The 24,427-nt window shown below is 40.9% G+C and overlaps 1 protein-coding gene across 13 annotated transcripts in view; it reads left to right on the forward strand.

Annotated features, from left to right (window-relative positions):
- Nucleotides 1-24,427, forward strand: part of MYO9A (myosin IXA) — a 465,931-nt gene that overhangs the window by 279,680 nt on the left and 161,824 nt on the right. For all 13 annotated transcript variants that reach the window (XM_074965918.1, XM_074965921.1, XM_074965919.1 and 10 more), the window contains one exon: nucleotides 16,895-17,011. In XM_074965918.1, the coding sequence (XP_074822019.1) occupies nucleotides 16,895-17,011 (117 nt within the window). The remainder of the gene's footprint in view (nucleotides 1-16,894; nucleotides 17,012-24,427) is intronic.

The following is a 24,427-nucleotide window of genomic DNA, read 5'->3' on the forward strand; positions in this document are numbered from 1 at the left end:
TGCTAGAAAAACAGCAAGAAACCATAATTCTCTGTGCACACTCGCTCACACAGTCAAAACCCGGGACCACTGAATAGGTCTTAACTATTAATGTTACAAAGGAGTAAAGTGCTGGTCTGAAACCTATAGATTCACACTGAAAGAGAAAAAAGAAAAGGAGTACTTGTGGCACCTTAGAGACTAACCAGTTTATTTGAGCATGAGCTTTCGTGAGCTACAGCTCGTGAAGTGAGCTGTAGCTCACGAAAGCTCATGCTCAAATAAACTGGTTAGTCTCCAAGGTGCCACAAGTACTCCTTTTCTTTTTTTCTTTTTACGAATACAGACTAACACGGCTGTTACTCTGAAACCTGACACTGAAAGAGAAGGATTTATTTCCCATACAAACAGTTCTAGTGACAAGCATATTACAATGCTCTGTTTCTCAGATCCAACTATCTTGAATGAAAGATTCTCTCAGGCCTGGTAAACATGCAGCCAACGTACAATCAGGACTTTTGTGTGCACCCTACCATAATTTATTAATGTCCTCTTCCCTCTCAGCTCTCATTACTGTTCTGCCTAGCAACAAGGTTCTTGCTGCATCTTTAGCTCTATTTCATCTACCTTTCTTTGATGTCTTTGGAAGTTCCTGCCCAGGATAAGAGAGAGATGCAATCAAAAGTTAGTTAATTTTCAAGCACTAGTTTTCCTGTCCATCCTGGTGCAAGGACAGTCCTAATCAGCCCCACAAAATTCCCTTCCTAGTATGCCAGGGAGCAGCAGTAGGGGGCCTTGATTAGGGTTAGTGCAGAGGGAGTCCATTTCTCCCACACCAGAGTAACAGCAGCACCATCTTCACCCACCTAGGCACTATAGCAATATTATGATACATGTTTTGAAGGGTCCATTTTTATTTTTTTAATTTCATAATCTCCCTTTAAAGTATCTAATTTAAGCAGATTAATTGTATACACACACACTTTACAACAGGCTAAATATTCAAGATTGTCACGGACGTGTCTGGCCTTGTTCTTGTGGACTTGACCCCTTCATGAGACAGAAGATTGGTTCATTATGGGAGTTTGATGTGCTTTCTCTTCTGCCTGTTCCAGTGTCAGATGAGGTATATCAGTAGTGGTAAAGCATCTCTGTGCACTGATTCATTGATTCCATTTCAGTATAATAGATAATGAAATTAGTTTTTACAGACCAGAAACTGATTAGCTTTGTCATTCACTCATATGTACAGTAATGTCTCGTAGAAATAGGAAGAACACTGACTTACCCAGTGAATTTAAATAATAGAACTATAACAAGCGTATATCAACTTTAAAATGTAAGCGGAACTACAGAAGCATTTAAAGGAATCTTTACTGAACAATTTAGATAAATGCCAGTGGGAAAGTGCTAATAGGTATTAGAATGTGCTCTTTCTCTGACCTCATCCTTGAAGAGGACACCTATACTGTAGTATGTACAAATGTATGGAAGAAGCTGAATTTCTCTTAAGAGGATTTACGGGAAACATGATAGGAATTTAAAACCGGCACCAAATTAAAAGAAAAATCAAGTAACCTATTTATAATCCAAAGATGTTTGCTCATTTGATTTCTACATAATACTGCAGCTAGTTGTCTCCAGCTTCTCAAAGGAGGAGATATTACAGCTTGTTATAATGGGAGCAGTTTGAATTTACTGAGTGTAATAGCCCTTAGATGCATGAATAGACATTGCCGATCTCTGGTGTTTTGTGCACTGCTCTTTCTAATAGTAATTCAAATGAATTCCTTGAACACTACACTGAAAATGTATCTTATACTTTTTTTAAAAGGGGGCGGGGAGGGCACTGTAAAGCCCTATTTTGATATTTGAGTGTTAAGGGATTTTCTGAGGAGAGAGAATCCTAGTGGTTTGTGTGCTTGTGCTTCCACTGTTGAGTATTTCATTACAAGTACCTTCCATCCTTGTATAGAAATTATAGGAAGTAAATCAAAGGCATTGTGGCAGAAGGGGATATTTTCCTTCTTCCTGTGTTCCTATCTGATTTCCTGAAGGGAATAGAAATCTCCATTTCTGCTGTACTCAAACAGAATATGTAAATTAACTTTGCGGGAGTAGTTAGGTTATTTAGAGAGCACAGTTTTAGAGTGCACTGTTTATATAAACCATTCAGATTCCAGAAAGCTGTTTTTCCAGCAGTCATGGAACTTCTGTTTTCTTATGAAATTGTATGAAATACTGAACTGAAGAGAAAGCATGAGGTTTTTTGTTTTCTTCCTGGAGGGAAGGGAAATGAGTGTGTGTGTGCGCGCACACACAGGCTTATTGGTTTAAACTGTCAAACAGTGTTTCAGAAACTCATAGGTGAATTCTGCAGCCAAATGGTTGGATCATTCAGGATGATAATGCTAATTCATATTTTCACAAATCAATGCTAGGAGACTGAATATAGAAATTTGAGGAGGAGACATTTGTATAGGCCTGACTCCTTGCACATCCAGAGTTCCCATTGTGGTCAGTGGGGAAGTTTGTATGTGTACAGAATGTAGGATCAGCCCAAAGGTTTTAGCTGCTGTGGGCATATGCCACAGATGAAGTTATTAGAAATAACAGAGGAATAATTAGTCAAGTAAAGGGGATTCTCAGGAAGAGGAGAATATTAATAAACACTGAAAAATATTTCTAACTTGATGGGCAGTGTGCAGTTGGATATCAGAAATACAAATTCTCTCATCTCTCTTATACCTCCATTTAGTCTCTGTTTTCAAGCACTTTTCACATTCTGCTAAATTTGCAGGGGAAAGTTCTTTCTTACCCCCCTGTCCCTTTCTGTCCAATGCTGAAAATTGGGGGAAAGTTTAGTAAAATTCTTTGTCCATCTAAATTATTATGAGTTATTTCATAACTACACCTGCCAGGTGGCGGGGAATGGCAGAATATAAAATAATAACTCAATTCTGTATATGTGCAGTCCACCACTTACTCTACAGATTTTAGTGTTCATCATGGCCCTGATTCAGCAAAGCACTTAAACACATGCTTTACTTAAAGTGCATGCTTAAGCCCCTCCTTGTTCAGTAAAGTATGTGCTTAAGAATCAGGGTAAAAAAATCTAACATATCTATATACAAGGTAAATTGTCTCTTGTAAATTGCATTGTATGAGAGGCTTCCATAGTTTGGGAGTAATGGGGTACCCCTCTCTCTATACAAGTAGGTGCTCAGATACCATCATGATGGGTTGCAATTCTAAGAACCCAGATAGATACAGGCACATGAACTGCTCTGTAGCTGGAGTTTGGATCCAAGATGGCCCTCTCTCAGCCAGTGTTCTTAGCTAAGCTCTTTGGTTTAGTGAAGATTATATTTTAATGTCTCTCCCCCTCCCCCCATACATACATACATACATACATACATACACACACACATCTAAGGAGTGGAACTGCCTCTCTTTAGGAGATTACAATTAGGATTAAAAAAATGGAAAGTTCCGGTTCCTATAGAATTCTGACTCTGTCCTGGGTTTGACAATGGGTTGCCAAGTTACCCCTGCCTAGCAGCATGAGTGGGGTCAAAGAAAGTGGCTTATACCTCAGTCTCATTTGTATGCTGAGGATCAAATTTCCATATCTCCTCAGACATACAGATTTGCTGCCTGCTCTCTGTCCCTTTCCTCTCGTAGGCTTGGTCTACACTACAAAGTTAGGTCAATGTACATTACCTTGCATTGACCTATTTGTGCATGTGTCTATCCTGAAATTTGTGTCTAGCCGACAGAAATGACCAGTTATGGTGACACAGTAAAACCACTTCCTCAAACAGCATGGCGCCATGGTTGATGCAGTGCAAGTGGAGACACTGTATGATCTGAGGCCTGATCTACCTTGGGGCAGGGGTGTTGATCTAAGATACTCAACTTCAGCTACATGAATAACAGCTTCTCGCTCCGGTAGAGTACCAGAGTTGACGGGAGAGCGCTGGGCGGTTGATTTATCCTGTCTAGAGTAGACTAGATGCGATAAATCGACCCCCGCTGGATCGATCGCTGCCCGTTGATCCAGCAGGTAATGTAGACAAGCCTAACAAGAGTCGACCCTAACAGACCTCAAGCAGCTGGCCCACAGCACCCCATTTTCTATGACAGTGACTGCTCTGGTTTCAATCTGCCCCCTGTCCAAGGGTCACAGAGGCCAGAAGCCCCCCATCCCTAAAATCCTTCCGTTTAGTTTTGAAACACCTTTTTCCTGATTGCACAGCTTGGCAAGCACACCTACTAGTGCTCCCTTATAGTGTGTAACTGCCCAACCAACCACGCCAGCTCCACACACTAAACGTGCTCCTGCCTTGAGTGGACAGGAGGTGTTGGATCTCTTGGGTCTGTGAGGAGAAGAGGCTGTGCAAGCATAGCTATGGAGCAGCCATAGAAATGTGGGCATTTACGAACAGATTGCATGGGGGATGCAGGCAAAGGGGTACAATAGGGATCAGCAGCAGTGCTGCATGAAAGTGAAGAAACTTCAGGCATGCAACCAGGCCCAAGGTCAGGACAATCTATCTGGTTTCAAGCCACAGACCTGTTGCTTTTACCATGGGCTGCATGCCATACTGGGCGGTGACCCCACCAGCACCCACTAAATCTGTATTTAATCACCATTATATAAGTGTTCTGATTGTTCAGAGGTGCAGGATCACTCCAGCTCCCATTGTCATCAATGAAACTGCCCCTCAGGAAATTTTGGTCTTAATTTTTATTAAGCCTTACTGAGGTTAAGGAACAGCCTCCAGTACAAGAGCACCCCAATCCAAATTGGGCCCTTTGGGCACTGACATAAATATTTACTAATACTAAGGTTCTGTTCGCTTTTCAGTACCCACAATATATAGCCATACTGAGGTCTTGTTGTCACTATGCATGATACCCTGTTGCTCTTTAATCTTCAAAATAAATAGTTGCATGAACTCCCCCCACACAGACACCTCATTTGTCAAGCTTATTTTTCCCATCGTGAGTTGGAAAAACTTCTAGATTCTTTTTTATCTTAAGACTTGACATACAGTAAGCTGTTTCTCATGTATTGAGTTAGTAAACAATATAAGCACTGAATCTAATAGGGCTAACAGACTGCACACTTGGAAACTTTTTTCTCCCAGTAGATCATGTGAAAATATCTATAAAAGGTTAGCTGGGCCTCTGCCAAGAAGGCAGGTCACTGAATAAGAGCTCTGAGAATGCTGTTGTTTTAAATGGCATTTCAGCAACAATGATGCTGTTTGAAATGGCACTTGAGGGGGAGAAAACCGAATCAGCAGGATGAAAAGCAAGGGTTTCTTTCAGATATGAGGGCGTCCCTCACCGCTCATCTTGCAAAATCATCTGTGTACAGAAGCAGGGTTGCAGATTTTATAAAATGCCATGTGTGGCAACAAAGAAGGTCTGAATGTCTGAGAGCAGAACTGAATTGAAAGATTGGACCTTCATTTTATTTAGCGAGAGAATGTATTTAACAAGCATGTTTTCCTCCCATGGCTTTCCTCTTTGGCTTTATTTATGGCCCGGGAAAGAAGTTATATTTAGCAACAGACCGTTTACTTAATTCCCCACTGAGAACCCCCTGCTTCTGACAACACTTACTACATGACTGGGGGCTGCAGCCTGAGTCCTGCTGCCCCAGGTGGGGAAAGAGGGGGCTGCAGCCTGAACCCTGCCACCCTGGCTGGGGGTGGGGCTCGGGCTTCAGCTCCGGGTCCCAGCAAATCTAATGCTGGTCCTGGTGACCCCATTAAAATGGAGTCATGACCCACTTTGGGATCTCGACCCACAGTTTGAGAACTGCTACATTAGAGTTATAAGAATGTGTTTAATGTTTAGACTTTATGAAATGCTTGTAAATTGCTTCATGCATTAATCTCACTTATAATATCTGTATCTCTTTGTCATGGGATAGATGTACTCTGTTGCAGGATGCTGGGTTGTGAGGAAGCAAATTGGGGGGTTGACTACTCAAATGGCCTAGTAGCTATCGTTGTTACAGCTGCCCCTGCTCTCAGGGCAGCACGGCCTAGCAGCTGGAGCCCTCAGGGCTGTCGTTGGGCAGTCATGTCCACCCTACAATGCCCACACCTAGCAGTAGGTGCAGGGCTTGTAGGAGGTCCCAGGCCCACCCCCCTCCACTGAGTCCTAACCCAGGCCCCTGTGAAACCAGTAGTCCTGGATTCAGGTTCAGTTTCCCATTTCAACCTTCACTTTCCCTTGGCCACTTCCTACCTTTAATTCCTGCTCAGTCAGTTCCCTTGGGAGTAGTGACCTCCCGCTCCCCTCATTCTCCACAGTCAAGGGGAGTTCTAGCTTGGATTCTGCATCTTCAGCCTTCGCAGTCTGGAGCTCCAGGAGCTCTCTGATAGGAACCTGCAGCATATATCTGCTCTCCCCCTCAGCCAGACTGAGCTGGGCTGCTCCCTTTTATATCCTGTTTCCAATTAGAGTATGCCCAGCAGCAGCGAGGGGGCATGGCCTGTTCAGCCCACAGTGGGTGATCAATCCCAGTGGGCCAGTGCAGGGTAGATACACCCTGTCACACCCATGCTATAAAGTAATATTTAAATGTGTGCTCTGAAACGGAAAACCCCCACAGTCAGGAGAGAAGCATTACGAAGTGTAAAATACTAGTTTGCCACAGCAAGTGTTATCTCCTGACCAACAAAAGGCCCATGAACACCAGACAGCCATTGTGGAACATTAGAGGACAATAGACTTTGATTGCTCCACCACCACATATGCATGAAGAGAAGATGTGTATGAAGATTTGTCCCATCAGCTTGAACTCTGGGGGAAGGGAATAAAAATTTCTGGTAGGAAGAAACTGGATCTCTGTGCTGTTTGGACTTGGAGAGAGCAAGATTTCTAAACATCAGCAGGAGATCCCCAAGGCTTGGCCTGGGTTAATCCTAAAGGATTTATAAAGCTTGCATATTACAGCAGCTTCTGTTACCTTTTGGAACCAAAGACTGTAACTCATTTGTGTGTGTATATTTACTTGTTTTAACCTTGTAAAAAACACTTTTTTCTTAGTTAATACATCTTTACTTAATTTTTTATAAGATTAACTACAAGCATTATATTTGGTGTAAGATCTAAGGTACAGTTGACCTGGGATAAGTGACTAGTCCTTTGAGACTGGGAGTAACCAGAATGTTGTTGTAATTTTTGGCGTAAGGGACTATCTGTTACAAAGGCACGCAAGATAGACCGGAGTGCCCCAGGGGACTGTCTGTGGCTGCATGGTTAAGCTGTTATAGTGTCTGAGGAGTTCACACTTGATACGTGGGTTGTTGAAGTGTAAGTATAGAACTGACAACCAGTTTGGGGTTTGTGTCCTGCTTCTAAACAGCCTGCCCTGAGGTTGGTACTCTTGCTCCTGAGCCACTCCAGGCAACATGGCAGTATTGATATCAGTGGAGCTCGGTACAAGGATTTACCTGAGCTCATCTCATTTCAGAGTAAGGGCCAGAATCTGGAAAGTTAAGGAGATATCAGCAGTTAGTGCTATTATAGAAGAGGAAGTGTCAGTTTTGTTTGAGCAAAAGATGCTCATATACAAGTTCAAATATAAGCCAGAATGTTACTGTTTACAATTGAGGGAGAATTTATGACAGCATGATGGCACAGGTGAAAGCTGAGGTTAAAAAAAAACAAACAAACGGGCTTGCTTCCCTAGTCTATTTCTAAAAGTTACTGAATACAGACCAGGTACTTTCTGGGGCATATTCACACGTTCAGGTGTAGATTAATGGAGACAAGACTCTTATGGAAATATGGGAATCCACTTTTTTGGCATTCAAAGGAGTAAAATTTAAGAGACTAAATTGCTGGGTGAAATAGTCTATCTCTTTGGGTAGATTTACAAAAGGAGTGTTGGAAGGGTGAGAAAAAGCTGGGTATTTGACTAGGAAGTTATCAGGGATTTAGAGGGGATGTTGTAAGGCTCCTGTAACCTTGCTTCCAAATAGATTTGACTTCTTATAATATTACGCATGAAACCCTATGTTAAAGAAATATGAAGGTTGCAAAGTCAAGCACTCAAAAGTTAGGAAATGTCAGATTTCAGGTTACTTGTGCAGTCTTAATTTGGCCCCCTTGTTCATATATATTGTTAGTCTCTAATTACATGTTTATGTAGTATATTTCCCCCAGAAACTTGTCTCATTCAGTGCATAGAAGGGGTGGTATGAAGTTAATGAACAGGTATGCAAAATTTTGGTTTATCCTCATTGGTCTACGTGTAGTCTTAGGCCTTATTTACTGTACACCATTCAAACCCTGCTCTGAAGACCGACTTATTAATTTCCCCATGGGCTTTTCTATCACATGGTGGTTATTATTGAGTGTCACAAACATTAATTTATCATATAGAACTCCGGTGGGGTGAGGGAATGGTGTTATCACCAATTACAGATGGGGGCAGAGAAAGAGATTAAGGGCTTGTCTATACAGTGGGGTTACATGCTGTACAGGGATGTGATTTCTAAAGCTTGAGTTGCATATTAATTGGTCCATATAGATCCTGCTGGTGCACACTACAGGTTCCCTAATGGTCTTAAAATAGTACTGTTTCAGACAGCACAACATTAAAACTCATCATTAGGGTCTATGTGGACCAATTAATGCACAACACATTAGTGCACTTTAGAAATCACACCCCTATTGGTGCATTACCCCACTATGCAGACAAGCCCTTAGGTCAGAAGAAACCACTAATTTTGGATGCCTAATTTGAGATGCCTAGGACCTGATTTTTCAGAGTACTTAGCATTATATAGCAGATTATATATTCAAGCTGTGAGTTCTCAGTCATTCCGCAGTTTAGGCCCCAGGGACTCAAGTTGGGCACCCAGAAAATGAGGAACACACAATTAATGACCACTTCTGAAAAATATGGTTTTAGTGACTTGCTTAGCATCATATATGAACCTCTGTGGCAGAGGCAGGGATAGAATCTAGTTTTCCAGGGCAGAGTTCAACTGTCTTTACCATGAGATCCTTTCTCTTCCTGCAATTCCCTGCTTTGTTCATTACCCATCTCTCAACTTCTGCAACAATGAGACAGGGATCCTACAGACAAGTCTCTTTCATTATACAACCCTTATTCATCCCCACATCAGGTCAATCTGTGCACTGAATGAGGCAGAGGCTCTGTGGAAAAAATAGGTGGTCATGTAATTAAATACTGTATCATAACGTTGCGTATGCCATCTCAATTATGTTGTTTCCTGTTTAATGCTTGACTTTTCCACATTAATATTCTTTTAACGTAGTTTATGTGTACAATTTCCTAATTTGAAAAAAAAAGACTGAAAAAAGAAATTCCATCTGTAGCTCGATCTGCAACTGCTAGCAGCAAATATCTCTAACAGTTGGTGATGGGATGTTGGAAGGGCAGGGCTCTGAGTTACTACAGAGCATTGTTTCCCAGGTGTCTGGCTGGGGGGTCTTCCCCACATGCTCAGGGTCTAACTGATTGCCATATTTGGGGTTAGGAAGAAATTTCCCCCCAGGTCAGATAGGCAGAGACCCAGGGGTTTTTTCACCTCCCTCTGCAGCATGGGGCACAGATTGCTTGCAGGTTTAAACTAGTGTGAATGGTGAATTCTGTGCAACTTGAAGTCTTTAAATCATGATTTGTGGTCTTCAGTAACTCAGCCAGAGGTTAAGGGGTCTATTACAGGAGTGGGTGGGTGAAGTGCAGGAGTTCAGACTAGATGATCATGATGGTCCCTTCTGACCTTAGTCTGAGTTTTTGAGCTTCATATTGACATCTACCTGGATCATCAGCAGGGTTGGAACATTAGATCCACCATACAGACTTCTTCCATGTCCACTAATAGAGTAGCTGATAGCAGTAGCAGGTTATCATACTCTGTGTGGGCCAGCACTAAAGGATGATGGGACATTGTGCCGGTGGGTTTCACAAATATTTGCTAACAGCAGAGGTATGGTGAGATTCGGGAATCTTGGGTTCCATTCCAGGCTCTGGAGGGGAGTGTGCATTACTGGGCACAGACTCATCTGCTCATTTTCCCCAAACTTGACCCCTTATGCTCCCTCCTCTTCAACTTGTCCCTGTCCCAGTCCTATCTCTTCTCTATCTCTGGCTCCTTGTCTCAGTCCCATTCTCCTTGCTTACCTAGTCCCAATTTCTTTCGGCTGACTTCTTGTCCAATCTGCATCCCCCCCCCCCCCCCACTGGCTCCAAGTTTCCTTCCATGGCACCCTCATCTAATCCGTTTCCCTTCCCACTAGTTTCTAGTTCATCTCCTTGTCCTCCCATTTCCCTTGTCCGGCCAGTCCCAGTCTCCACCTCTCCCTCCAGCTTCTTTTCCAATCTGTGTCCCGCCCCCAGCCAGTTGGATCCCAGTCCCTGCCTCTTCCATTGCCACCAGAACCATCTTCCCTACCCCTCAGCTTTGAGTCTCCTTCCCCAGCCACTTCCAGTCATCCCCCTCAAACTCCTTGTCACAGTTTCTCTTCTCCTCTGCCACCCACCATTCCCAGTCTTATCAGACTCAGCCCAATCTACTACTTTCCCTCACCCATGATTTGGCTCCTGTCTTCTCTTCATTCAGATTGGATAGCCACCTACTCTCAGATCCAGTGCCTGCTCCAGCCCCAAGCATTTGGGAACAGTCTGTACAGGGATCTCCAGCTTTATCTCTGTAGCCATAGGCTGGAGTCATGCTTGGACTCAGTCACTCTGCGGGGATTGTGCATGTACAGCTCAGCTGCTCTGTGGGGATGGCACGTGTTGTCTGGTCAGGATTAGAAGCTTTGAGAGGCTTGAGCTTGCTCAGTTAGGACAGAGTCTTCTAAGATTTTAAGTATTAAGCTCTAGCAAGTCTCTACTGAGCATGTGTGAATCACAATTGTTCAGAAGCTTATAACTTGGCCAAAATTGGGTACTTTTTTTTCTAGAATGGAAAAGGAATATCCCTCACACAAAGGCCACCCCTCTGCCAAATTTCAAATCCATGCTCCAAACTATGGCGGTACTAGAGCATTTCAAAGAACACTCAAGAGTTTAACATGGGCAAAACAATGTATTTTTCCCTACCCTCATTCTCAGAAACAAATAGACTGTTTTGGCTTAAATTTTCAAAAGAAACAAGCCCAAACCCTTCAGCCTGAGGGAGACACCTATCATGAAAAATTTGAGCCCAAATGGTTAGTTTGGCAACATTTATAAGCAACTAAAAACAAGGTCTTATCATGGGATGTGTTGGGCAACCTTAATAAGAAGTACTACAAGCCCTGCCAGTAATAAAAAAAAAAATTTCTCCACAAAGTTAGTCTTTAAATGTAGGAAACCTATTGATTAAAGCATGTCTCTTTAGCATGTCTCATGAATCACTGAATTACAATGTGTTTAATCTACACTGCTTTTTGAATCAATAAGCAGTTGCTATGCTTTCTTGATCCCAGAAGGATTGCTTTGGCACTGTATGTACTATTTTCATTTTACTAATTTATTTTTTTACATAGTTTTCTAAGTGACATTACATTACACATTTTGTGTAGGAATCCCATAGCAAGACATCCAAAACAGACAAGAGGCTGTGGATTACGGAAGCTGACTCATAACATGAAGCAGAACTTTTTTAATGAAACATTCACTGGCAGACTCAAACAGAATTGCCTGTTTTGGTGGATGCATTAACCTCAAATAAAGAAGCTAGGTTAAGAACCCAATAAGAGTCCATTTGTTTTTGTGCAAGGGAGAGTGGTAGCTGAAAGCAGAGTTCTTTGGTTTTCCGGTTGTGGGTTTGAGAAAAGTGGCAAAGAGATGTGATGGAGTTAGACTGGCAGAAACATTTGTCCTCAAGCAACAGGGCTAAAAATCAGTTAAATTAAGGGAAAAGAGAGAACTTGGGCAACAAGCCATGCATAAATAATATCCTCTGCATGTAACATACAGCATTGTCATGTAACACACAACCCTTCATGCACGCACCCTCACCTTGTCACATTAGTTCATTTATCAAGGGGTATGACTGTTAGAACTTCCATATTGTAAATGTGTTTCTCTTTTAGATAATTAAAACATGCCATTCGCTGTAATATCAAGGCACTGTATTAATCTAGATGTGAACATGTACCCCATCCTTTGGATATCACAAAGGTAGTTACTTTCTCTAGTCTATGCATGTCTGTAGCACAGAGAAACCAATCTTTTGTGTCATTAGCAACATTCATTTGCACCACCAATTTAAATAGAATCATGTCAGGGAGAAGTTCAGTTATTAATTCAGCTAGAAAAGAATGTTGAAATTTGTAATGCCTGTAGTCAAAGATTGCTTAAGAATGTGGAGTCAATAGGAATTAAGTATATGCTTCAACTTAAGTATGTATTTTAAATGCTTTACTTCATGGGGAAGGACTTACACACTTTGTTCTCTGCTTTCCTGAATAGGAGGCCTATAATTGTAATGAGACAAACCTAAATGTGACACACAACTTGTGTAGTTGAAATGAAGAACTTCTTCTGACTCATTGAACTTCCTTGACTCTGCCATTCTTTGATTATGTTGTTACCCCTAATACGTAAATGGCTGTGATGAATAGATTAAAAACAATAATAGGACTGGCAAAAGGCCATGAATTGTAGTACAGTTTTACTTTTAGTCCTTCTGGATTTCAGAGACCTTGTGGAGTATAACGGAATCTTTCATCTGTCTCCACTGTAGCATATAGTAATGCATTGAGAACATCTGACATTAATAAGTGATAAAGTAAAAAAAAGAAATGGAAACTTGTTCTCCAAGCAAATTTCAAAAATCTTGTAGGCAAATCTTGTTTAATCACACTGCTCAAAGAGCAGCAACAATCTTTCCTTCTTTTAAATAAAAGCCTCATTATATTATATAGTTTGCTATCTAATTATGGGGAAGAGGGAAAGTTTGTTCTAAATGGCATTACTCTCTTTACATGAACTGAATGAAATTGAGTGAGGTATTATGCATTAGGACTGATCCCAAAGGCAGTTATGTAAACAAAGAGCCTGATTCATAAAAAATGTACTCATTTCTATTCTGATACTTCTGAGCCTGTACTGTATCTAAGAGTTAAAGTGCTTTCTCTCATATTGCAAGCCACTTGAGATTTTCCTGTTAAAAAAGCTACCGCTGTGTGATGTACCCATACGGGTCACGACCACAGTTAGTAATCCATCTGGGTTTGTTGTGGTTCTCCCTCTTTTGACACTTGATTCATTTTTCATATACAGTGGGGAAAACTGAAATGGAAAGAGGAGTGTGTATGGGAAAACAAAACAATGGCTCTAAAATGGAAGACTTTCCTAGCGAAGTTATGAGGCCTAGTAGATTTAAGTCAGAGGTTCTCCACTAAGAGGTTGGTTATCCTTCTAAAGACTCACAGGACATATCTTCCATAAAATTTAGAAATAGCTGTAACTTCAGTACTAAGGGGCAAATATATGGCCACATCCCATTTTTATGTAAAATATATGCAGTTCTTTCTAATAGACTTGTGTGCATGTGTGTCTACAGACAAAAGTAACCTCTATTCCAAAAATTGGCAGTGGAGCCTGTAAATTACATCATTTACAACTATTTGTCTTCCCGCTACAGGACTTCCTTTACCCATGCATCATCGATGCTCTGTAGGAGAGCGTCCCTCTGTCTGCTTTATCCTCGGCATACTTTAGAAAAGTGTGTCGGAACTTTTCTTCAATCTCTTGCATCTCACAAGGCCCACAGAGGACAAATCAGAAATTTCTGCAAAACCCCAGCCTCCACCTTCTTCTGTGAGAAATATATATGGCCAAATCTGCTCTCATTTACACCAGTACAAATCTAATGTAACTGCATTGCTGTCAATGGAGTTATTCTTGATTTAAGACAGTATAATTGAGAACAAAATTTGTCTGATAAGGAGCAATAAAATTGAAAATGAAATCCTTGTTTCATTTTCCGCTAACACATTTTCTGACATATTTACACTTGTCTGTGCCAGGAGCTTTCTACCAGTTCACTTATAAACCTGTAGAACCCAAGGCTCCTAGAAATTCAGGTAGAAAACTTCATGATCTAGGTCCACAAATTATTTTATGTTGCCTAGGTCCTAGAAGTTAGCAAAGAGGCAGTACTCTCCTATGTGCCTGCTAAGCTGCACTGTAACAGGGCTAATCTTGGGAGAAAAGGAGCAGCCTTCTTGTGCCCTTTCTCTACTCCCTTTTCACGGGACTTAGGTACCATGGCTGTGGTGGGGTTACTGCATACTTAACTATGCCATTATTAGGTTTGCCAGGAAGGGAAAAGGTGGGCGAAGGAAGAGGAGTTGTTCTGTGCACCTCATATGGCCTGCACTAGGAGGAAACTTCACCTTTCATAACATCACACTGTAAAATAGACAGGGCTGAAGTAAGGCTACTCCAGAACAAATCCTTATAACAGTAAGAAATGTTATCACATCTTGGTCACCATCTCTGATTTCCTCCATCAATTTGTCTTGGGTGGGGCATGATACGATGTAGTTCAGCATTAGGGAATTGGCTTGCAACGTTAGCAGATTTAATAAAATGAGGCAAAGACAGGGTTACCAAAATCTATCTCGAAAACACTTAAATATGTTTAAATATTTCTGAGTAATGTTTGGAAAATGCATGGCCAAAAAAAAGGTACAAAACTGAATTTTCAGGAAAGAGTATACACTTTGCTGAGAAAATGTAAAGCTCTGTTTATAAGATTCTTGATAAACTAACTGTTAAACCAATCAGGTTCCAAAACAAATATTAAACTACTGGATTTTAGTTAGGAGCATAGAAAGAGCTGTTCTTCAGTACAACAAATTTCCTTCACTTTCATTGCTTGTATTTTTTTTGTCGCACACAAAGTTTTTGGAAATGAGCAATCATTTGTTTTGGCATTGGCAAGTCATTCTTTTTTTTTTTTTCTTTGGCATTTTATAACTTTATTTTGTTTGCTTATCAGAGAGTTGTGATATATTGCCATTTAGCAAAAGATAGCCAAGGCAGGGTTAGTTACTTTCGGCATTGTACAGACTCACTCATTTGTGTGTTTGGGGCCATCCTCAGATTTACCCATTTTGAGTATGTGGAGGTGATGTTCTTGGTTTCATAAATGCCATCTGGTGCGTGAGAGACAGGCCCTGGCTGACTGCAAGTAAGAGTTCACAGTTGGCCCAAGAGCACATGGCTGTGGTGAAAGAAGTTGGTATAAAGTACTCAAGGGAAAAAGAGGCAGCTTCCATTGAAACAGTAGTGAAAATCCAGTGATCCCACACTGTGATCTTTTTTCTTCTTTTGATTACTGCCTTGGTGAAATGAGGCCACTCTTGTAATGCACCCTGGCTGGAGCTGGGTTGAGTGAGGGTGAGTTTTTATCCTTGAAAACTTTTTGGATATAGCTCTCCATGTAGAGAACAGGAGGAAGGTAGGAAGGATGACATGGACAAAGAATAAATTCTTTGAATAACTTCTCTCTCCTATCTGTTAAATTGAGACAGAAGTTTCATTGCCTGCTTGAAAAGAAATATACCCCATTTATACTCAGAGCTGTATTCTGAAAGTTCACTCGGTGTGAAGCATTGCAGTGCTGTGTATAATAGCTGGCAATTACGGTTGTAGTTTAAGGCTTTTGATTAAAATGGGTGTTTCTGAATCTCCTGATGTGAGAGACTATCTCCATCACCAGAAGGGCTTGATATTCTTTCTTACTTGCACCATAGCTAAAAACAGCTCTGAGTTAATGCCACAGTCACCAATCGCTTCATAACATTTTTAGTAATTAACATACACAGCAGCCTTTGTATAAATGGCAAGGTAATAATTCAAGCCAGGGAATGGTAAACTGAGGGCCAAAATAGCTTCAGCAGGTTGTTAATGTCAGTAGGACCTCAAAGTATGAATTATCAACTCCTTTCCTGCCCAGTACCTAAGTATCTGTTTCAGACAGCATATGTTTTTGGAAAAAACAAACTGCATATTGATATCTTAGTTCTTTCTTGCTTTTTAACCATTGTCAGTCAAATGAAATCTCTTGCGACACAGATGAAAGAGCATCACGACTTGGATGGTATTTCTAAAAAAGTATTATTCTTTATTCTGTGATGGCTGCTTGAAGAGCAGTAAATCTGCATATGGCTATGTCTACTCTGCAGGCCAATGTTGGTAGCATGTAGAGTATGTATAACTAGATGCCGCAGTGAAAAGCAAAGCCCTGTGTCCACACTGGCTCCCCACTGCTGGAGTCTCTCCCAGTGGTGGGGAAAGGCTTCTGCAGCAGGGAGGCAGCGGGATGCAGCAGGGCTAAAAATAGCAATGTAGATGGAGGAGGCAGTGCTTGGGCTGTAGAGAGCCATGTAGGGTATATACCTGGGTAGATACTCATAGGCTTCAGGCACGTCTTTACTCACCTAAGCAGTACCTCACCATCTATGCTGTTTGTAGCTGTGCTAGCAGTGCTAACCATGTATGTACTTTACATACCACCACAAGAAGTATGCAGTGTAGATGGACCTTATAAGTGTGATTTGCAACTCCCGGGGTTGGAGCCAGCAGGTTTTAGGTATTCAGGAAGCTGAGTGATTCCATAGAGGCTCAGATCTCATCTGTGTCATTTATCGTATTCTATGAGCTGGACTCCTGCATCATCCACCAGAGTAAAACCAGCCAAATTCAGGCGGAATAGTTCAGGCTTGGTTGAATAGACTGGTAATGAAGACAAATCACTAAGTGCTTCAGGAGCAGTGGAGCACATAATGAAGATAAAAGTTTTCTCTAAACTAAAGATGGATGTTGGACACACAACTTCTTTATTATTACGTAAACCAGTTTTAATGCAGGTAATTAATTATTTCTAATCCTTATTTTCATTTTTTCTAGGCTGTGACTGTGCGGAATTCCATGGCTAAATCACTGTACAGCGCCCTGTTTGATTGGATAGTTTTTCGAATTAATCATGCACTTTTGAATACAAAGGATGTGGAGGAAAGCACCAAGGTAACACCTGGATTCTCCTGCCAGCTTGTCAGGTTGAAAACTTCCTCTTGTAAAATGTGTAATTTCAGGGTAAAACATTACCCAAACAACTGATGGCAAGTTGCCTGGCAAAGGGAGTAAAAGTTTCCTTGTGCAGCATTACCATTAACATTTTAAGAATGAGCACATAATTTTGATTTTTTTTAAAAGTGATGTTTTGTGAGTCGGGGCAGATCTTAACCTGTCATGAATTGTGTCGAGAATTGTAGGCCTTGAAGTGACTTGTGATTGGGAGAGGTTTTGTATTGGACACAAATAGACACATGTGCCCCTGAAAAGGAATGCCAATCTCCATGTATTTAAAAGAATGTTAATGTACTGTTAATGCAGAATGTTAGCAACCTACACTGTTGAGAAGAAAATCAAACGAGGTTAGATGTGTGAATACTACTTGAAGGCATTATTAATGTGGTTGCTCTACTTTATTGATTTAAAGAACAGTACACAAATATTTTCTTCTGCCCTAAAGAGGCCCGACTCTTGAATATTTATTGAAAGCTAAGGGTATGGGTGGGTGTATTTTTAACTATTTATTTATTTATTTATTTAGGAAGTTTTAACATTTTTACAGATCCTTGCCATGTAAACATTAGAGACAATACAATAATCATTACGATGATGAGCTTCTGTTTAGAGAAACATTATACAGTAATACAATCATAGCTCTCTTTAATAGAATGTTACTATGTTAGAGTGAGCATCTTTAACCATGACATTGTCATTTCTAATTATTTTATTAAATCAAGTGAAATCTCTGATTACACATTTAACAAACCAGTAGTATCAATTGAATGTTAATATTCAAAAAAAAAATTGGACAGGATGCAAGTGTGTGTGTGCATGCAAGTGTGTGTAAATAATATATATATGCACACACGTGGCTAGTCCAGTTCCCTTGGTTTTTATGTTTTTGGCATAGACCAGCAGAAGTACTCAGTCATATGTCTTAGCTGACACCATGGATGCCAAAGAATGATTGTTTAGCTAAATGCTAACATTGCGTTTGAATTACTGCACAATTGGTTGAAATTACAGATCTTAACATAAGTCTGACCCTTTATTTTACTGCATTGAAATGCTTGTAATTTATATAGGAAAATAATTATGGTCTGTGTGCACAAATCTTTGTTTTTTTGTAAAAATGAATGTTTAATATGTGGTGATGACTGTGTTGGCACGCAAGTTTGTTAAAATGGATAACATACTATGTTTCTTCTGGCTACTCTCTCACTTTGGTATTTTACTGTAAATTTTACATTCTGTACAATTTCCAAGGGTCTGAAAGCTTTTCTTGGGGCTGTCTGAAGAGGGAATTTATGTATTTGGAGAGCATATAAGTTTGCTTTATTGTCAAGGGAATGTATATCTAAAATATTAACCAGATTAATTCACTACTACTTTTAAAGTACATTTAAAAACACTAGTTATTCTTCAATATCTGTATGCATACTTGGGCTAGAACATTGTTACTTGTCTTACTGAACCTAGCTAGAATACTGTAAAAGAATTACCTGTTTGTTTATGGCAGCACATCAGGATGAAGAATAGAAATACATAAAAATAAGTTGATACATAACACTTTACAACTTCAAAGCATTTTCCAAACCTTTATTTATTAAGGTTAACTTTCACAACTCCCCAGAGAGGTAAGTAGAACTATGTATTATGTCCATTTTATAAGTAGTGGAACTGAAGCACAGCGCTTAAGGCCTTGTCTTCACAGGAAAGTTAGCACAAAATAGCTAGAAGGCACTCAAAGGGCTTGTCTATATGGCAAGCCAGGATGTGAATGAATAGCACACCAGCTTGCTGCACAGCAATGTCCCATGTGGATCCTGCTACAGCTCAGTGCAAGTAGAGGAGGTGCCCTCAAATATGTTCTTACTCCACGTTAGCTAACTTGGATTAAAACAGCAATGAAGACATGGCAGCTCGGCTTTTAACTTTAGTTAAAGCCTATAGGGGTGCTGGGTTGAACTGAAGCTGCTAACCCAAGTTAAAAGCCGAATAGCTGTGTTAGCTAAACCGAATTAAGACCACACCTTTGTTTGCAATGTAGACATACCCTAGGTGTCCGTCCATCCCTCCCTCACCTGCTCATGTCTGTGCCTAACTGTCCTGAAAATCCAACTTCTTACTGGCTACAAAGACCTGAACATCCACCTCGGCTAGGATTGGGCCTGTTGTGCTGCTGTGGTAGTTGGAGATTTTGAGTGCCTCATGCTGGAGGCTGCAGAAGGAAGCAATCACCTAATTAGAAGTTCAGCTTTAGTGTAGCATGAAATAAGGACAAAAAAACTGCTTTACTCACTGTGCCATATGAAGACACATGCAGCTACCAATAGGGAACAAAATGTTCTGGGATATTACTGAAATCAGGACAAACCCCCATTTTCAGTAAAATCAGCTGGGAAATCCCTATAAACCAAAACTTCTGGTCAACCTAATCAGAGTCTTTCTAAAATTCCCTGCAGTTTTCTCCTACTTTTACCGCTGGGTGTCTAATTTATGGTATTTAAAACAAAAACAAACCCTTTGGATAAGCTGTGTAATTTTGTTGGTTAGAAAAGCTGCACCTTCATTCCCTGTGCTAGACCTCATTTGCTGGTATTTCCCATCATCTGGCCTGAGTCAGCAGGCCAGTGAAAAGCGGGAAGAGAAGAGAATATTCATATCCTAAGAGGTAGGTTTATACTGTATATTGCACTGGCTTCTTTTTTTGGACCTTCTCAGTCACTAGTATCAAATACACAATCTTTCTCCCACCAATGCTTTTCAAATCCCATATTGGAAGGATTTAGATCAGACCTTTGATTCATTTTTAGTAAATGTACAATAAATTATTCTGTATATTAAAAAAAAAAAAAAAGTAGGATTTCGCTTCTCTTGCTTGCTGGCAGTTAGAATTTGTAGTTTGCTGTCCCTGACCTGAGTCTTGAGTTGCTGTAAGCTCTGTCCTTGTTCTGGAGCGCTGCTGCTTTTTATCAGTTTTAGTGAGAGTCACTTGGTCTTATTGTGTATTCCTCATTTCCTGTCTTCCTTCTTCTATACCTTTTAGCTGTTTTACCATTGCTGATACGATTATCACCTTTTTTGTTCTTCAAGTCTCAAATCCTGTCCTTTATTAATGAGGTCATAGATTTTCCTTCTGGTATCAGCTATAGTATTAAAGCTTTCAGATAGCTCTTATTGATTTCTCTTTACCTTTTAACATATGTTAGGCTTTGTATGAGTCTCATCCTTAATGGTTAGTTAAAATAGTTTTGATGCTAATAATGCACTTGTACACCATGTGTTAAGGGGACCATTTTCCAGCTTGCTTTTAATCTTTGGCTTTTATCATTGTTAATAGTAAATGGACTTTTCTCAGGTCCCCCAGCTTCTGCTAAAATGTGTTGTAGTTGTTTTCAGATGATTTTGAAAGTATGACATTTTTCAGATGAACAGATCAGCCTCTGCCCATAATGTTGTATGCCAATATATGGTATGGCTTGTAAATAATTTAAATAAACCAATCAGTTTAGGATTATCAGAGGATTGACCTCAAAACAAGGTAAGATATGTTCCACACACAGACTTAAAATGTGTGTCTATTTATTGTTTTGCAGATCACAATCTTCAGATACATGGCTCACTGACTCCCACTCAGGGCGACATCCCAGCATCTATTATGTGTGACATCACACGCTGTGGAATGCTGCTGTAGATTGGAGTCATCCTGTTAGGGAAAGTAAGGTCTGTTTTGTTTTGTTTTTTTTTACAATATCACATATTTGTGAAGTATTGTAAAACAAACAAACAATTCTCCTCTAGAACTTAATTTATAGACCATTGCCAATCTGAAGTGGAATTCTGTGGTGTTTTACATCATCAACATGCATGCTGAAGCGTCACACAAAGTGGGAGCCAACAATCTGTTACAGGTTTCAGAGTGGTAGCCGTGTTAGTCTGTACCAGCAAAAAGAACAAGGAGTACTTGTGGCATCTTAGAGACTAAGAATTTTATTTGGGCATAAGCTTTCGTAGGCTAAAACCCACTTCATCAGATGCATGCAGTGGAAAATACAGTAGGAAAATATATGTAGATATTGTGACAGGGTCGGGCCAGATGGCTACAGGAGAGTAATTGAAGGCAGATATATTAGCCCCAGGTTAAGTAGGTCCCTTTTCCCTGGATAAGGTAACAGGGAAGGTTCCAGAACAATCAGGAACCTTCTGGAGCCAATTAAGACAGACAGGCTGATTAGAACACCTGCAGCCCATCAAGAAGCTGCAAGAATCAATTAAGGCAGGCTAATCAGGGCACCTGGATTTAAAAACAAGCTCACTTCAGTTTGTGGTGCGTTTGTGAGGAGCTGGGAGCAAGAGGCAGTAGGAGCTGAGAGTGAGAAAGCGTACTGTTGGAGGACTGAGGAGTACAAGCATTATCAGACATCAGGAGGAAGGTCCCATGGTGAGACTAAAGAAGGGGTTGGGAGGAGGCCATGGGGAAGTAGCCCAGGGCGTTGTAGCTGTCACTCAGCTGTTCCAGGAGGCACTCTAGACAGCTGCATTCCACAGGGCCCTGGTCTGGAACCTGGAGTAAAGGGCGGGCCCGGGTTCCCCCCAAACCTCCCAACTCTGGTCAGACACACGAGGAGTTGACCTTTACTGTGGGTTCATGAAAACGGACAAACTGAGGGCTGCCGTGAAGCTCTAAGGCGAGCAAATCCGCCAATAAGCACAAGACCCATCAAGGTAGAGGAGGAACTTTGTCACAATATATATAGATACACACACACACACAGAGAACATGAAAAAATGGGGGTTGCCATACCAACTCTAATGAGACTAATCAATTAAAATGGGCTATTATCAGCAGGAGAAAAAAAACTGTTGTAGTGATAATCAGGATAGCCCATTTCAAACAGTTGACAAGAAGGTGTAAGTAACAGTAGGGGAAAAATTAGCATGGGGAATTAGTTTTTGGTTTCTGTAATGACCCATCCACTTCCAGTCTTTATTCAAGCCTAGTTTAATGGTATCCAGTTTGCAGATTAATTCCAGTTCTGCAGTTTCTCATTGGAGTCTGTTTTTGAAGGTTTTTTTGGTTGAAGAATTGCGACTTTTAGGTTTGTAATTAAGTGTCCAGGGAGGTTGAAGTGTTCTCTGACTGGTTTTTGAATGTTATAATTCTTAAAGTCTGATTTGTGTCCATTTATTCTTTTGTGTAGCGACTGTCCGGTTTGGCTAACGTACTTGGCAGAGGGGCATTGCTGGCACATGATGGCATATATCACATTGGTAGATGTGCAGGTGAATGAGCCCCGGATGGCGTGGCTGATGTGATTAGGTCCTATGATGGTGTCCCTTGAACAGATATGTGGGCAGAGTTGGCAACGGGCTTTGTTACAAGGATAGGTTCCTGGGTTAGTTTTTTTGTTGTTTGGTGTGTGGTGGTTGGTGAGTATTTGCTTCAGGTTGGGGGACTGTCTGAGTGAGGACTGGCCTGTCTCCCAAGATCTGTGACAGTGAGGGATCATCATTCAGGTTAGGTTGTAGATCCTTGATGATGCACTGGAGAGGTTTTAGTTGGCATACTGTGGGGCATGCGGGTGCCCATAGCCATCCCATTTTTCTAAGTACAGTCTTTCTAAGTCAGCCAACATTTTTATGGCTGACTTAGAACAACGCTTCCTCAGCTCTCGTCCCCTAACACCCCTAGTCTACTTGCGCTCCGTTGATGACATATTCATCTCGTGGACCCATGGAAAAGAAGCCCTTGAGGAATTCCACCATGATTTCAACAATTTCCATCCCAACATCAACCTCAGCGTGGACCAGTCCGCACAAGAGATCCACTTCCTGGACACTACAGTGCTAATAAGTGATAGTCACATAAACACCACCCTATACCAGAAACCTGCGGACCGCTATTCTTACCTACATGCCTCCAGCTTTCATCCAGACCACATCACATGATCCATTGTCTACAGCCAAGCTCTAAGATACAACCACATTTGCGCCAATCCCTCAGACAGAGAAAAACACCTACAAGATCTATATCAAACGTTCTTAAAACTACAGTACCCACCTGCTGAAGTGAAGAAACAGATTGACAGAGCCAGAAGAGTACCCAGAAGTCACCTACTGCAGGACAGGCCCAAAAAGAAAGTAACAGAACGCCACTAGCTGTCACCTTCAGCCCCCAACTAAAACTTCTCCAGCGCATCATCAGGGATCTACAACCTATCCTGAAGGACGATCCCTCACTCTCACAGATCTTGGGAGACAGGCCAGTCCTCACTTAGACAGCCCGCCAACCTGAAGCAAATACTCACCAGCAACCACACAACAAAAACACTAACCCAGGAACTTACCCTTGTAACAAAGCCCATTGCCAACTCTGTCCACATATCTATTCAGGGGACACCATCATAGGATCTAATCACATCAGCCACACTATCAGAGGCTCATTCACCTGCACATCTACCAATGTGATATATGCCATCATGTGCCAGCAATGCCCCTCTGCCATGTACATTGGCCAAACCGGACAGTCGCTACACAAAAGAATAAATGGACACAAATCAGACGTTAAGAATTATAACATTCAAAAACCAGTTGGAGAACACTTCAATCTCACTGGACACTCAATTACAGACCTAAAAGTTGCAATTCTTTAACCAAAAAAACCTTCAAAAACAGACTCCAACGAGAAACTGCAGAACTGGAATTAATTTGCAAACTGGACACCATTTAATTAGGCTTGAATAAAAGACTGGGAGTGGATGGGTCATTACAGAAACTAAAAACTATTTCCCCATGCTAATTTTCCCCCTACTGTTACTCTCACCTTCTTGTCAACTGTTTGAAATGGGCCATCCTGATTATCACTACAACAGTTTTTTCTCCTGCTAATAATAGCCCACCTTAATTGATTAGTCTCGTTAGAGTTGGTATGACAACCCCCATTTTTTCATGTTCTCTGTGTATATATTTCTTCATACTATATTTTCCACTGCATGCATCTGATGAAGTGGGTTTTAGCCCATGAAAGCTTATGTCCAAATAAATTTTAGTCTCTAAGGTGCCACAAGTACTCAGCAATCTGAGAGTGATCTGTACTTTGGGACCTGCACAGCAATCAAACCAAGGTGAGCTGTAAGTTACTTATTTGCTGAAGGCTTCTTACAGTTTTTATTCATTGCATTTGATACATTATTCTAAATGTGTGTGGGGGGGGTTAAAGTAATGTCAGGTCACCTAAAAAAAATCTTAAATTAAATGTGATTCATAAATTGGGATTCTACATCTTCCTTATGTGCATACTTCTTTATAGTGAACTGTGCTATTAAGTAATAAAGGTTGTCTGATGCTAATTTTATTTCATGCGTG

Source organism: Natator depressus, chromosome 10 (assembly GCF_965152275.1).
Source record: "Natator depressus isolate rNatDep1 chromosome 10, rNatDep2.hap1, whole genome shotgun sequence".
NCBI lineage: Eukaryota > Metazoa > Chordata > Testudines > Cheloniidae > Natator > Natator depressus.